This window comes from Pezoporus flaviventris, unplaced genomic scaffold (assembly GCF_033815535.1).
Source record: "Pezoporus flaviventris isolate CSIRO_AGI_PZ_B2104156 unplaced genomic scaffold, CSIRO_AGI_Pfla_v1 ptg000015l, whole genome shotgun sequence".
In the NCBI taxonomy this organism is placed as follows: Eukaryota; Metazoa; Chordata; class Aves; order Psittaciformes; family Psittacidae; genus Pezoporus; species Pezoporus flaviventris.
This window is the reverse complement of record NW_026892563.1, coordinates 35812696-35829138: the sequence shown is the minus strand read 5'-3', so window position 1 is coordinate 35829138 and position 16443 is coordinate 35812696. Positions and strand designations below refer to the sequence as shown.

Below are 16443 nucleotides of genomic sequence, written 5' to 3'. Positions count from 1 at the left end.
TCAGGAATTTTCCTGGGCCCTTGCTAAGCCAGCTGCTGTATTTCAGCAATGAGTGGCAAGTGATTGCTAAATAGTGGTTGCAAAGCTTCCTGGGATGAATAGATGTGATAAAATGGCTTGATTTCAGCGCAGCTCTCGAGCTGCTCATAGATACAGCACAGCGTTAAGTCAGCAGCCTAGCACGGCTTGGGCAGCGATTGCTGCTCTGTATTTCATTACAGTCGGCACCAAGTTGATACTGAGGGCAAATGGTGGGATTTCTTAGGTGCTGAAATATATATTCCTATCTCAAATATTCCTGGAGTGCCCCAGTGAACTACTGAAGCTTTAAATCCAATGAGGAATGGGATACCTTTAAATACACTTGCACAAGGTGTTCTTCCTTAAACAAGCTGAGTGCTTCGCTGAATGAGGACCCACTCACCATTTCTACACCCAAGCAGATTCCCTTCCCTGGAATATCCCAGCATTTTGCTGTGGACATTTAGCAGATACACGGTGCCAAAGTACAGCTTTCCTCTGTTCAGTCTTGCCTGGGTCAAGAGTATCGGTCTGTTACTTATAAATGCCAAGCACTTTTGCATGGGGAGACCACATCGGGCCTGTGCCTTCTACCTCAATGGATATTTAACAACAGTAAAAGCATATGAGGTGTTTTACTTCACCTTTTCATTCTAACAGAGCTTTTCACCCAGACAGAAGAAGTAAAAAGTATTTCTTTCTACAGTAACGGGACTTATAAGTGGAAAGTGTTTCTTCCCGCAGTAATAGGACTTGAATGAGAAGGTCAAGGGAGAAGTGAATGAGGTTATGTCCTAAAAGAACTGAAATACAATACTTCCCTTCCAGGAACAAATAACTGCACACAACTACACGTATCTATAAGTGAGAGACTTTATTTGAACCAATTTTTCAGATACAGACATCTGTATTATTCTCACTTCTCGGGAATGTTTTCTGCTCATTTTTGAAGCTTGCAACCTTAGGACAATATTCAGGACATATGTGTACATTAGATCTCTGCAGATGGACACATTCATAATGCACAAGTACAATGAGTGAGAGACTCTTTCCAGATCCTCACACAAGAGCATCGGAAATGGGCCGCTCTAATCGTCAAGTTCTGCTCTTATTTAGCTTCCAGACACGTCACAGTTCTTGATACTCTCTAGGCTGTAGCCACCTTCTTCAGGCCCCAATTTACTACTGTGTTACTTCAGCTGTATGCCAGCGTAACTCCTCAAAATAGGGCTTAGGTGATGCACAGGGATGCGTTTCATTCATTGGGAACAGGCATGAGCAGAAAAAACAAGCTATTGGATGAACGGTTCACCTAGGATTTTCTTTAGTGAGAGTAGTCTAAGTCTCAGGCTGTGATCTTACTTTGGAAGTGACCAGTGGTTCTGGGTGTGTATTACATGAATCTGGATGTTCAGAGTATAGAGAGGACCTATGGATTGGGCCCCAGCGAGGTGTCTCTTAAGTTGGGCACTCCAGATGTGAGCCACTGGGGTCACTATAGCCTGTTCTGCAAATCTTGACCTTCACCTCTTCTTCCAAGTATTGCTCAACAGAGGAATGTAGTAATAAAGCATTGTAGGTAAGAATGCAGGCTCGCACATGACCTGAGATCAACACCCTGAAGAATGGATAGAGGGTAGCGCTTTCAGGACCACCTAAATGACACATGGTCTTCAGTCCCATTTTGTCCTGAGACCCCCAAATTGGCTGCAGAGAGGAGTCTGGGCATCCTTCAGCATTTGGGCCTTAGGAGCTTATGTCCCTTTGAAAGCCGTGTGTGTTCTCATGTGCCCATGTCACTTAGGTTATCCTGAAAACTGTACCCTATATACATATAGGTAGATAAGGGGCAGACTTTCACAGGCACAAGTGGCAGTTAGACATGTAACTCCCATTGATTTTGCTTTCCCCCTCGGGGACCTGGAAAATCCCCCCGCGAGGAGTTGAATCCTCCTCTCGCCTTCGTTTCACACCAGATTAACACCACTGGTTCCAGTGGAGCGACTCCTGAGTTACCCCGGTGTGAGCGAGAGGAGAACCAGTCCTGAGGTGCTCTAAATATCCAGTGAAAGTGCTAATGTGGCAATGCAGAAAAGAGGGAATCTGAGCACAGGCCTGGAAGAGGACCCACCACACCAACCCCCTCATCACTGAGCTGCACATGACCACCAAGAGGGCATCTTAGCCAAGAGGGGCCACAACAACATTCATTCAAGACCCTTCCCTCCACCTCTGCAAACCACAGCCGCGCTGTTTGCTTCCTAAGACACCTATGCCAAACACCAGACCTTCAGTACAGAAAGCCTCACGCGCTACTTTGCCATTCAGAGACCTCAGAAAAGCCAGAAATCACTCCCATGGGGAGCTTGGAATGAACTCCCTCTTTCTGTTTTATCTTCTTTCCTGTCTTCCTAAACCCTTCTCCTCCAGTCCTGGCCATTTCTTTCCTTTAGACTAACATATTCCCAAAGTGACAGTGTTTACGTTGTCACCATAGGTGAGCTCCGTCTTGCTAAGGCTTCTCACAGGGCTGCATTAGGGGTTGGGGCTGGAAAACACTGGGTCTGAAGGGATCTCAGCAGGATGCCCTTCCCCTCCCTTTGGAATGTGGCTCACGGTGGAGCATCCTGGCTGATGCAACTGTCACAAGGGTTGTGAGTTTGCTACCAATGCAGAGTCTGGGGATGCCACAAGAATTGCAAAGCAGACTGAATCCATGCAAACGATCTACTGCATTGATGGGGGGTGTTGTTAGGTTGGGTTTTTTTGCACTTTTCCAAGGCTTAGTCTAGATGAGATGAAATGTCAAGAGCTGGCCTACAGCTGGTATGAGCATTCAGGTTAGATGTGGATCACAAACATATCTTAGTACAGGGGCATGGAAAAACACCCCCTTGGACTCTGAATTTCCACAGCACTGTACATGAGGTCAGGCACCATATTCCCAGCGTGAGCCATTCTGATATGCCCTTCCCTCTCCAGATATAAAATAACAACTACAAAGCAAAGCTATCCCCTTCAGGGAGAGAGGATTAGATCTATACTCCCTGGGGAATTCATGCTGGTTGTTGCATCAGGAGCTCCAGCTACCCTGCTGGGTACTCTTTGCTCCACTCCTTACTTCTGGGACCTCCTGCCTCTTGTGCTGCTCTCAGCTCACTTGATATCCTGCTAGAAAAATCGTTCCTCAAATACCCCTGTTCTCCTTCCAGTTTCTGTCCCATGCTACATCCTTTAGACTGTTTCCTTTTAGCCTTTTAAAACCTGGCTGAAGAGGCAACTCAAGGAAATCCAAATGCTTTTCTCTGCTCCCTTCCTGTACCCTGAAGACAGCCCAGCTTCCTACACAAATCTTGTGTATTACACTTGAAACCAGTGCCTGCTCTAGGCAGGGTTTGCCTGTGTGCTCTCTCTCACGCTCTCTTTGCCCTGACTCTCTGGCCGGATCAGGACATGGCACAATAAGAAAGACAGGGAGGTGCCTGGTTACAGCTAGTAATATTAAACTAGAACCAAGGGAGAGGAATCAGTATTTAGATTACTTAGGTTTGCAGCTGGTCACCACGTACCCGGTTCTCTTTGGGGGGGGGGGGGGGGGGAAGACCAAAACACAAACCCCAACCCTTTGTTCTCTAAGCAACGCGGCAAAGTATGTTGTTACGAACGGTGACAAAACACGCGCGATGCCCTAACCGTCAGCCAAGGGGAGGCAACATGGGAAATACAAAGGTAAAACATCCCTGGGGAGAGACAAACGTTTCTGGTTTATGAGGAGGGAGGAAGGCCTATGTCCAGGAGACATGAGAGGCAGTTTTGTATTCCTTATAAAGCTAGAACTAGTAAAGTGGAGGGAAGATGAGAAGCTCTGGGTCTGAAGTGAGAAGAGCGGGGAGACCACGCGGTCTGTGCAGAATCAGGCAAGACAGCCCTTATAAGAAAACTCTTGTGAATGGTCATGACTGGAGATGAGGCCAAACAAAAACCATGCTCCCTCCTTCCTGCCTCCTCCCAAACACCTCTCCCACAGATGCTGAGAGCTGAACTTTTTAGTTCTTTCCACTCAGCGCTAGAGACACGAGGTGCCTGCAGCGACCGAGCTGGGCTTGGGCACCTTGTGTGCTACGAACAGCAAACATACTCTACACCTCTCCTCCCTACACCTCATCCCCCGTGTCCATCAGAGCGCTCTCCCTCCCCAAACACCATCCACCCCCCTGCCACATCCGCAGCAGAAGCAGGCAGAGGGGTGAGACCTGACATACGGTCCAAGCAGTGCCTGATGTCCGCGCTACATTTGCTGAATTGAGGTCAGGCTGGAAGGTGTCTCAGGGTTTACCACCCGTCATGACATGGGAATATTAGCATATATATTGTTTATGAAGTATGACACAATACCTATCTGTCAGTCAGCCCATCTTTCTACCTATTTAGTCTGTCTAATCTACTTTAGCTAGCTATGTTTCACTATCTCTATCAATCATCTATTGCTCCATATTAGCTAATTTCTTCCTGTCTCTCTCTCATCTTTTTCACTCTAATCTTTCTTACTCTAGCTATACTCCCCTCTCTCTCCCTATCATCCATCTATCCACTCGAAAATCTTCCCCCCCTCCTCTCTGTAATCCCTGTTTTTAAAAATCTCTGTCCAATCTCTCTCCCACTCTCTCTTTCCCTCTCTTTTTAAAAGTCCTCCCTCTCTCCCTCTCTCTTCTTCCTACACCAGGAAGAACATGGAAACGAATCCTGATGCATTTTGATAGCACTTCCAGTGAGCAGTCTATGTTCAAACTGATCATCTCTGAGGAGACACTGTTCATCTTTTCTCCCTATTTCCAACAAAGAGATGGAGGAGAACAAACAAGTAGTGCAGGGAAAGGCAACCAGTCCTCTGAAGGCCACAGGGCTGCCACTCCAAGCATCAGCCACCAAGGGATGTTGGGGCTGTCAGCAGACCCATCTTTTTGGTGTTACTGCTGTGAGGCCAGTTTAGTGGTGGCCCTGCAGCGTTGTATGGCAATCCTTGCTGGTGCGGCCAGGAAACCATGGTGGGAAAGCACAGGGTAATAATCTGGGCAGTGAAAGAGCAAAAAGCTTTCATAAAAGCCCAGTTATTATTGAATACATTTTAAGTGTTCACCCTGGCAGCTCATAAACAGAGCAGCAGACTCCAATGGCTGTCAGTCCTGCATCAGGACCGTCTGGGGCTAATGGGTGTCCACTTGGCATGCACCAGGGAACATCCTGCACCCCATGGAAAGTAGTAGTGGTGCTCTGCCTGCACCATGCTTTTAGCTGGCTACAGAGGAAGGCCACGAATGACAGCTAAGAGCCATGGCCTCTGGGTGAACCATCCCAGCTTTCTCCAGGGAGCAGGAATGAGGTATTTCTCAAAGTGCCATTGACTGGGTCTTACCTACCAGACCTTGTCCTGCCCACTACTGGCTATTTATTCAATGCATTGGCCCAATTTATTATGCCAAACAGAACACTTTTGGAGGGCCATGCTATGCTATTCAACTTTAGCCAAATGGGATGAGCATCAGCTTATCTGCCTCAGGTCCCTATCCCCTCATGGCCCATAGTGCACCTTTTGGCAGGGGTTGGACCTTCAGCATGGACCAAAGCCGGTCCCTCTGCTGGCTCATCACTCCAAGGTCGCCATGGTTCTCCAAATCAGGGCTTAGAGGTCTCCTAGAAGGCTGCTTATTTAGTTCCTTCCTAAAACTGATTTTGCTACTTTCATTATTGTATCAGTTGATGCTAAGGCCTCACTCCAAATCCAAGCCCGCTTCCCTTAAAATTCCCTTCAGTAGTGCCAAGGGAGAGCGGTTGGTCACTGACCAGTGGCCAAGGAGCACAGTGGGGCCACGCAGAAGTGGCCCACCAAAGCCTGCAGAGGCCAGCAGGGCGTACGGCAGCATAGAAATGCGACACGGTGGTGTTAATTCTCATTATTCTCATTTATTATCATTATTGTTCAGTTTGAAAAAGGAGCCTGGAGCCAAGCATTATGCTAGTTGGCACATTGCTTATTTTGTTGTTGTTCTAGTTCTGAAAACAGACTGGGGTTTTAGTATGATTTGGTTGGTTGGATTTGGTCTTTTTCGTTCATTCCATCGCATTGAAAAAGGAAGAAAAGGATTTTTTTATTCTTGGTTTTTCTTTTTTTTCCCCCCTCTTTTGTTTTAACTCACTCGGTAAAGTCTGGACTCCTCGGATGAACGGAACATTGCACACACACGCACACATACTTGGAGAAGAGAGGGAGAAGGAGAGGAAAGAGAGAAAGAGAGGGAGCGCTCGCGGTGGGCAGACAGACACACGCACGCGCCAGGTCAAGGAACTCTGATACAGTGCAAGAATTTTCCCAAAATGATTGGATCATCATTACCAAAAAACTCGCCATAACAACACCAAGGAACAAAGAAATGTTTAAGCCACACTGTTTGACTGGGATTTTTCCTGCCTTTTTTTTTTCTTTTTTTTTCTTTTTTTTCTTTTTTCTCTTTTTTTCTTTAAATGTTTGCCACACAGAGAGAAAAAGGGTTTTCAGTGGGAATGGGAAAGGGATGGACAGGCTCACGGATGTGAGCGGGAAGGGGGGAAGATTGAGATTGGGGTGGGAAGGAAGGATAGAGGATAGGGGGAGGGAGGGAGGGGCAATGGGGAGTCATTTCTTAATGTTCAGGCATTTTCTTGGTCCGCCTTGCTCTCTTCTTCTTTCACCTCTTCCTGCTGGGCACTTTCAGTAGGTTTGGTTTCTTCTACAGCATCTAGTGGGGAAAGAGATGGTCCAGGGTTAGTCAGCTGTGATCTAGAGCATCCTGCATGCGCACACAGCCATTGCATGATGGACTGCATGGCTTCAGGCTTGCCTCTCCCCAGTTACCCATGTCTCGAAGTCCCTGGCATTCCTGCTGCACAAAGGAACATGCCAGGGTTCAGCCCAGCAGGCGAGTGTGTGGCTCCCATAAAACCCCTCCAGCCCCATCAGAAAGCGTGTGTAAGTACCTAGCTCGCTGCTGATGTGGCAAGCAACCACCACTCATTTCAACTGGTGCACTGATGAGGCTCTTGGCTAACCAGCTAGGTCATACACCTTGTTACTGCACCCACTGACTGAGCCAGCCTCTGTTGAATTGTTGCCTTGAATTACCACGACAGATCCTCCCAGCCAAGAATTAAAGCGAAAGCTCTGCACACACGTGAAGCTTTCAAGACCCAAAGGGAAAATGTTATAACCTGTAACTTGGACTTCTCTTACACTGAACAGACATCTAGAGAAATATCTCTAGCCTTCAATAACGGGAGCCTTCATATGGGATGTTGTCACGTCTCTCCAGTTTTCTGGGCTCTCCTTCTGAAGGAAGGGGAAGTAATGAATGTAATAACTGGAGGTTGGGTCTGTCTATCAGACACCTTGTTTTGGCACACTGTTTACATGAGGGTTTAAAATGAATGCTAGGAACAATCCCACAACAATGAGTCAGACAGAGGATCAGAACCGGAGGCAAGGCAAATCCAAGGCAAATGAAAGGAGCAGCCCTTACACTGGAGTGATCTTACTGCTGGGTTTATCCAGCCTGAGACACCGTGTTCCCTGAATTGCAGCAGGATGGATTTGTCTTTGAGTTCCTGCTGACCAGCAATCATCATCTTTAGGTCAGGGTACACTGGCCTATGCATCCTTTGGATTGCTTTTTACAGAAGGTGATGATTCACCCAGGGCTGCAGGGTTTTAAGGTCAAATAATGCACAAGGGTCTTAGTGCACAGTAGTGGCTGATCTGCTCCATTGCCATCTCCCCCCATTTTTCACTGACATCCCCCTCCTGCACACACTGTAGGAGTGGGACTGACCGCAGAGAGGCCGAACAAGCAGCATCACTCCAGACTTGGGCTAAAGAAGAGGGAAAAGAAACAAGTGCTGAAGGGCTGGGTGGTGTGGGACAGACCACAAGATTGCTATGCCACATACCTCAATGCTGGCATTCACCATACTTCCATAGCATCGCTGTATCTCCAGAGGTCATTCAGAAAGGACTGTGGGTCCCTGGACAGTTCCTGGTGTCTCTGATGAGCTATCAGATTATGTTATACCAGCAAATGAAATGGGCCAGGGACTGCTCTCTTGGCCCCAAGGCCAGCTGGCACTACACAGCTCACGTCCATATGGCTAAACCCTCTTACTCTCCAGAACAGGGTGGCAGTGTCTGGAGCAAAGCTAGTTGATGTATTCAAAATCACGCCATGGCCCATGCTGTCAGCTTAACAATACGAATGTTCACAAGCCAATGTTTAGTTTGTGAGGTTTTAGCGTCCTCACACCGAAGTTTAGCATTAGTGAGAATGCGAACTGGGATGTGAAACTTTCATTACTGACACCATTTATGCGTTTTGGCCTGGTCCATTCGATGCCATCAGATGGCAGACTTGTATTTCCTTCCAACATTGCCAGTAGATGATGCATTCCTGCTTCCTTCTCCCCCTCAGCTCTTTAGCCTATCTTTTAAATATGCTCCCAGGCACCACTTCCATACGGATCACCTTTAAGATGTGTGTAACTTCCTACTCTGAATCATCTTCATTAAAGGTTCTGCCTCTGGACCTTCAAATACTTGTTGTCCTAGCAAACTCTGACTGTTGATTTTCCTAAAGGAATAAGTCTGTGGGAACATCCCCATGACCTGAGCTCCCACAGCTGCAGCCCCCTGTCAGCAAAAACATTTGTAGACTTTCTTTCCCTTGACACTGAATACCTAAACAGAATGCTGCTCTTTCTGTGGCTGTATGGATGTATGAATGGACTCCTGTACAGCTACAACCATGAACCAGACAAACCAGACTACTGATTACAATAGGATGCAAGTATCCTTGCAAGGCAAAAGCAGGCCAACTTGCCTAGTTTTGTTATTTTCCTGACTGACTTGACCACAGCCCACTGCGAAGGGAGAGGAGTCCTTTTAATCCTGCTCTTCTCCAATGCATTTATAGCAGGGGACACATTGAATTATGAAGCTGAGAGCAGAATCCCAAGGCATGACCATCTTACCTATATATTTGAGTCAAAACACTACTGTTAGCCAGCAGCAAAGCAGGCTTTGCTATAATGCTCTGATCTTGCTAGCAGGGCAGAATTTCTGCCTTCTTCTGCACATAAATGCAGAGCAAATTCAAGATGAATGAGAGAGCAACAAAGGAACTTCAGGAACACAAGCCCTGACATTATATTTAATTATGTTTAAAACTCGGTGTCTTCCTACTGAAAATATGCACAGATTTTAGCCCACAGCCCCACAGCCTCCTCAGGACAGCACAACAGAAGGGCCTGTAATGCAGGGATAGACACAGGGAGGTCCTGAGTAACTGCTGTGATACTGAGTGCCTTGGCCAACACGTACAAGTCTCTAAGTCACACAGATGCCCCCCCGTTACATCACTACCTGAAAGCAGGGGTGGGCTCCTGCAATGGGCTCTTGACAATTATTGTAGTGAGATGGGCAGGCAATCTGGTTGCACTCAAAGCAGGGGAGCTGGCAACCTTAGTAACATAGGGTTCATGCTCTTGATGTTTCCCGTGCCATTCCTGCTCTTAGGATAATCAGGCAGGCTGGAACACAATTTTCTCTTCCCTGTTGGCTCACCACAGTGGCAAATCTAATTCCAGTCAGTGCCTGTGGCGCCTAGACATCCCTGGCTGGCAGAGGGACCCTTGCTGCCTGCATTGCTCCTCTCTGGGGACCAGTTAGTGGCAAGCAGATAATTCTGCTTGAAACAGCCCAGGGACTGCACTGATTTCTGCCATGGCGCGGCTGAAATAGCCTGGGCTGACCCTGAGGTCACGGAGCAGCAGAAAGGATTTAAAGTCACTTCATTACATATTCAAGTCAACAGAGAGGAATACAAACCAGATGCTGGATACATGGCAAACTAGAGCAAATTTTCATGGCTGGCGATGTCCTGGATATAAAGAAGATACATACAAACCTTTCTGAATAGGAATTATCACAGAAAATTCAGCCAGCCACTCTCCCTCTTTACTCCTTGCGTGGTGTGGAAGCAGTAAGAGGAAATACTCTGTGTGCTGCTACACCCTGCTAAGCTATGTCATATTCCCTAGCAGCTTTAACAACATTTCATTGATCTTTGAGATGAGGGAAAAGAAAGCAGCCTGGTGTTATTGTACAGTAATGAACTTCACCAAGAAGTAATATCACAAAGCATAAAAAATTCAGCACAATAAATAAAGTTCAAGCTGTGGCAACCCTAAACCACAGCAGTGAAAAGAGGATTCTCTCTGTGTGATGGGAGCGATGTAGCTAAACCCTACTGACATCAGGGCCAGGTTCTGATTCAGCAGGAGAGGTGAGACAGTTTCTGTGACACTGAGTCGTCACCAGGTTGTTTGATACAGGCTATTTCTGCAGTGTGTTCTCTGGGGTTTTCTCCAGCCTAGTTTTCAGTGTTTCAGCAAAGGAGGGCAATGTATCCCTGGGGAGATGAGTAGATCTCTATCCTGGGGATTCCATACATCAGACAGGATATTTCTGACATTGCTTTTTACCCAACACTAGTCTTGATTTCCCCCTTCCTTGAACTCTGGGCTCTTGCATCCATTGGTTTGTAGTGGACAGATACAGTTATACAGACAGGACTGCACAGGCTTTGACATTTAACATTCACTTTGCACTTTGTTGGAATAGGTGTGAAAAGGTTGAGGAACAAAAGCATTTCATCCTGAGTGGCCAAATTTCCACCTCTCCACAGCTGCCTCCCTTGTGAACGCGGCAGCACAGTGAAATGTCCCCCTGCGAGATCAGAGTCCCCTGTGTGCACTTGCAATGGACAGAACAAGAAGGAGGGAGTGAATTATTGCTTAAGGGGGACCTGGACTGGGGCAGCACTGAAATGCACATGGAGAGATGACAAAACAGGAAAGTTGGAGTGCACAGACATCTCACCTAAGCAGAAATATCTCCAGCTGATCTCTCACCCTCTGCTCCCTTTCTAAGTAGGGGGAATAAACATGGTATTTCTAGGACTCTCTTAACCTGACCTATTTAAATGCCTGCTTTAGGACAAGAGGAGTTGCAGCATAGGAACATCTACGTCTTTAGCCAGCCAAAGTGGAGACATCCACATTTGTTCTGGAGCATTCTAGCCACAGAGCAAAAGGAAGGGCCCAAACTCCCAGAATGAGAACACAGCCTATGCATGCATGGAGGAAACAGAACAGGAGGGAAGGGCGAGCTATAACGTGAAGCAAAAGAAGTTTGAGGAGGGGCCAAAATCTGTTTTGAAAGATATGTTCAAATAACTAAAACCCCCCAAACTGCCCCAAAACAAGACCAACAAGAAAACCCACCTAGTTTGTGCTTACAGTCATCATCCTCACAGCTGTTTTAATGCACATCGGTTATCACTTGCACTGTTCCTGGTTATTCCAGACCTGTTGTCCCCATCCCCAGACACAAACTGGAGATTTTAGTTCGTTTTGCAGCTTTGCCTTTTGTTCCAGTCTTTTGAAATCTCTGCTGCAATCCAAATTATCCCAGAGCATGGGATAATTCTGCCTAGGAGACAGGCATCTGTGATCCAAACTGCCACCATGTCACCTCAATCCAGCACCCTGGATGGGGCAGCCAAGCTAAGAAACCTTCTAGGCAGCCTCAGACAAACCTTAAGCTGTGGCTGCAGGATCTGCATGGTGGGAGAAGTTGAAGGATGTTTGCTTCCCAGCTGAAGAATCAGAGACGTGCTTTGTACCTGCAGCTCTAACTGGTACTTGCTAAGGAACTGCCTTGCCCATGGAAGAGAAACAACATGGAAGTGAGCTATAGATCCCTGCTGAAAGAGGGTCTTTAGAGAGCTCCTGCCCCTCAGCACTCCATTTATTTCCTGGAAAGGGTGAGACTCATGTCTGTGAACCCTGCTGGGGAGCAAACGCCTTGACCATATGCAGCTCTGGTTGTGAAGCTGCAGCAGGCACGCAAGCAGCAGCCTTGCTGGATGGTGGTACTTCCAGCTGCCTTTGCCTATGCTGTGCTCTAATGGCTGAGCGTGCAGGCTCGTCTCCAAGGCTCTCTCCACTGCCCTACATTAGTGAAATTAGGTTGAGTGGATTTCCGGGTAAAACACTGCCTCTTGGGACCTGCCCAGCTCCCGTCTGACTTGCCAAGATTAATTAAATCAGAGCAGACATCAGCTTATGACCGCAGTAGCAGCAACCTCTCTGCTGATCGTTTCTTTTGTGGCTGGTGGCTTGGGTTTTGTTTTCCTTTTTGTCTCCATTCCACTGCAGATCTTTAAATTACCACGGCCAATGCCAAGAGAAGAGAATTTGCACAACACTGGGACTCTGCTACAGATGCAGGGATTTTGCGTTTGCTGCTTTCCCACTGTTTGCATAATTATTGCTAATATTGCTTGTGCAGCTGCAACTCTCCCATGCCTTCATGCTAAGGTATTGCCCACATACAAAGCTGCTTTTTCTTTAGCATTTGTTATGCTCACTCCTTTCTCCCTGTGTCCTCTGCCAACTACAGCTTGGTCAGAGAAGGAACTGAAAACCTGGGCCTCATCTGGGTCTCCTCTTTGCTCCCAAATATTAATCTAGGTTTTCCTGCACTGTTACAAGCAGAGCTCGTCTGCCCCACAGATGACTTCATTTAGAGACATTTTTTGGAGGGTAAGGAGCACTGGAGGGTCCCATTTAAAATCCCTGACCTGGGACTCTCCCAGTTATAATGACATTTGGATCCAGATTTGGATCCAGGCTTCACAGCTTGATTCATCTGTCCCAATCCATCTGTCCTCCTAGGCAGCCAAAAGCCAGTTCCAAGCAGACGATGGTAGGTCTGAGACTGCTGAAATGAGATGCACTTCAGGTTCAGAGCTGTTGCTTACACAGTCCTCTTCCTGATCCAAGTTAGCCCATTGCAGTCTGCCCTATGACGCATCAGATACAGTGCTAAAATCCTACGCCCTCCCCACTCATTGCTTCTCAAAACTGGCAGATTTCTGCTGGCCCAGCAAAGCACTGAGAAATGAAGGATTTGGGTATTTGAGGTGAGGGGCTGTGTCTGGTCCAGGGGACTCACTTGCATCAGCCCTCAGTCACTACAGATCTGCATGCCCTTGGCAAACCCTGCAACAGGGTGGTGGGGAGAGATGTCCCCACTGCAAGCAGCAGGCAGGAGGTCCAGGGAAGATGCCTGGTAACTACTGGAAAGAAGCAGGCAAAGAAGCCTGTTAAGGTGACAATAAAAAGGTGGACACAGCCACAATACATGGTAGTTTGAGTCTCCTATTCCTTGACTACCTCATCTTTGTTTCAGTGCCAACCTCAGCTGCTGTAGCAGAGAGGAAAAAAAGCAACTTCTGCCAATCCCATGGCTGGTGCCTTTGGTCCAAGCTTGGACTGCGGTCTCTCTTACTGATCCTGCTAACCCCTCAGAGGACAGCAAGCCCCAGTTCTGTCACCCCAGCTACCTTTGTGCTTTGTCAAGCTGAAGAGCCAGTAGCTTAGTGATTCCCTCTCCCCCACCTCCTGCCCCATGCCTTTCTTCCCCCAGCATCACCACAGAACTCCCTGCATCCTGCATCGGCATCTGTATGTGCAGCGGATGGAAAGGGAGGGAGTGGTGGGAGAGATGCTCAGGGTGCGTAGCGGTGGGGAGGGGGAGACAGGCTGGTAGCTCCATTGCAAAGCATCTTTCACAGTGTCTAGACACCAGCTGCCGGGTTGCCAGGGAAACTCCCCAAGTTTGGCTGATGGGAGGGAGCAGTGAGGTCTCCAGAGAAATGGGAGTGGTGGAGGAAGAGGGTGGAGAGAGAAGAATGAGGATGTTCCTTGTGAAGGTGAGGTGTTAACCCTGTTACAGCTGCATTTGCAAAGAGTTTTGCTTCCTACAGAATGGGAAACAAGTGGCTCTCCATCTTTCTTCCACTGCTGTTTCCTTCCCACAGCTATGGATGCAGCCAGGCCTGAAGGCTGAGACAAATGGCATGCCAACTGCTGGCTGGTCATTTATTCCTCCATATTACCACCACTGTTGGCCCAGAATTCCTATGTACAGTACCTATAACTGGGCAATTGCAATCCACTTAGGGTTGGAAGAAGCCTAAATGGATTAGAGTGGTTAGGTTTTCAGACAGTGAGATCTCTAACAATGCCTCTCTCTTGGCCACCATCACTGCTACATGCAAATGCAGCCCAGGGAGGACAGGACGCTCCCAACTGCCAGCAGCATCATCTGTCATGGTGTTTCCACGGGGATGCTTTGTTGCACCAGAAAGTGGTGGGTTGTGTAGTATAGTGGCCAAACGGGAGGTAAAAGAGCCCCTTTGGGATGAGGATGCTTTGGAGGCAGATGTTTTGCACTGGTATTGAGCGGTCTCCGGCTAACCATGTCAAAGGTGCTGACCTCGACCGACTCCATGGTCTTTATAGCCAGGAAGCTTGAAGTGGAGAAATGGGAAGTGACTTGTGCAGGGTCTCCACAGCCATGAGCTGGGGTCAGAGCTGCTCTGATTCACAGTCAGTTGCTCACTGCCTTGCTGGAGTAGAGAGGCTCCCTTTGGGAAAGGTTCCAAGCACCAGCCTCTTCACCTCCCCAGTGAGGGTGAACCAGAGTCTAAGATGCCTCTGCAGACACTCAAACCACAGTTCTTCATTGTTCACTGCTTGACTTTCCAGCAGGGCAATGTACTGGTCTTTCTGGATACAATATCCAGATTGTACTGGATATATAAGTTAAAACATGGATATAATATCCAGACCATACTGTTATGACGAACCCAAACCTTTGTCAACATCAGAAGCTGTCTGCATTGTGACCTTCCCCAATTGTTACAGGCAGCCAGCAATGTATTTATCTGGTCTTTGTCACCACAACAATGGCCTAACTCACAATCATGGAGGGATTTTATCCTTGTGACACCCCATTAAAGAAAGCAAGGGCTTTTAATCTGCATTTGAGATGCCATACTGAGCAAAATACGAAGACCTGGGCTGTGGTCACACAAAAGCCTGTGGTGTACCCAGGAGGATGAGTCACCCTGGCTTTTCATTCCAGCATCTCAACCAGCCACTCTGTACACAGAAATTCCATGAAATCCAGCGATCTCCGCAATACCTCATCCTCCTCCCCAACCATCACAGGTAGAAGAAAACCATTCATTTCATCACCCAAGGAAAACCTAAGAAGAAGTATCCCAGAAGTTGTTCTTTACTCTTCTCCTCTGCCCTTATTGATTTCACATAGGTTCTGCAGAGCAGAAAGGGTACCCTTAGTTCCTTAAATACCTTGTGATTCGAACAGCTTGAATATAGAGGTTTTTACTTGCTTCCAGCTGTGGGGTGTAACAGTTGGCAGCTGCTCTTGGCATATGTATTAGAAAACAGGAATTCTCCATCTCATGCAACAACATTCTTTTGTGTTACCCATCTTTTCCCATCTTTGCTGGGTTAAGTTCTGGAAGATGGTTTAGAAACAGAGACCATTTGAGGGTACAGCAGAACAAGGCCTTTATAGGACACATCCATTTATTCTTTAGCCTCTTAAGGGTGGGGAGAAATCACAGGAAAGATAAGAAGAGATGGGAATACCCTGAGTAGATAATGTCAAGGAGAGAAAAATGCAGCCTTATTGAAGTGACTGATAGTGAGTCCTGTACAGCCAGGACATTTCTGGCAAAGTCATTAATTCAGGGAATGAAGCCTACAGCACTTTGGGAATGCGGGTTTGGGTTTGGAGAGGCCTGGCAGATGCACAGAGAATAGCACGGCAAGTGACAGAAGTCTGATGGATAGATCAGATCCGCAGAGGTCTGCCCATCTTCCAGCCTAGCAATCATGGTAGGATCAGTAGGGGGATAAAAATGAACCCAAAGCCATGGCAGACTGCTGGCATTTGCACACTGCTGATCCTGAAATACAGAGGGTTATGGAGAGGAAGGAAACAGGCAGAGTGCTAGAACCTTTGGGTTCTCCATCTACAGCTCCCACTTCATCACACAGGACAAGCTCCAAGGCTCCTTGCACTGGCAAAGCTGGCCAGGGGAAAGAGGCCAGGGGAGGGAATCTTCCATAATTGCAGCAAAAAGGTGTAGGAATTCCGTCAGTGCCTCCAGGATTGATGCACTGCTCCCCCTTTTGTACTCCTCCCCCTTCGGATGGTGGTGGCAGGAAAACAAATTGCTGCAGCCCTTACTACACACCTCCCTTCCCCCAGCCCAAAAGACATGTGCCATTCATAAGCTGCCTGACTGCTGGTCTCCATTATTAAAGCCTAGAAGGCTGATAAATTGGGGATTCATGGAGCCTGCAAGCCTCCAACAACCAGATTGCCATGGAAACCAGAGGCAGCCTCCATCTCCAGCAGAAATGATATTGATCTAGCTGAAGGCAGGGAATTACAAT

The 16443-nt window shown here is 47.6% G+C and overlaps 1 protein-coding gene across 1 annotated transcript in view; it reads right to left on the bottom strand.

The window, feature by feature from the left end:
* Positions 1-880: 880 nt before the first annotated feature.
* GAP43 (growth associated protein 43) overlaps positions 881-16443 on the bottom strand; it is a 57343-nt gene continuing 41780 nt past the window's right edge. Inside the window, exon 3 of the mRNA XM_061454021.1 lies at positions 881-6794. Within this exon, the coding sequence (XP_061310005.1) occupies positions 6706-6794 (89 nt within the window). The 3' untranslated portion in view covers positions 881-6705. The remainder of the gene's footprint in view (positions 6795-16443) is intronic.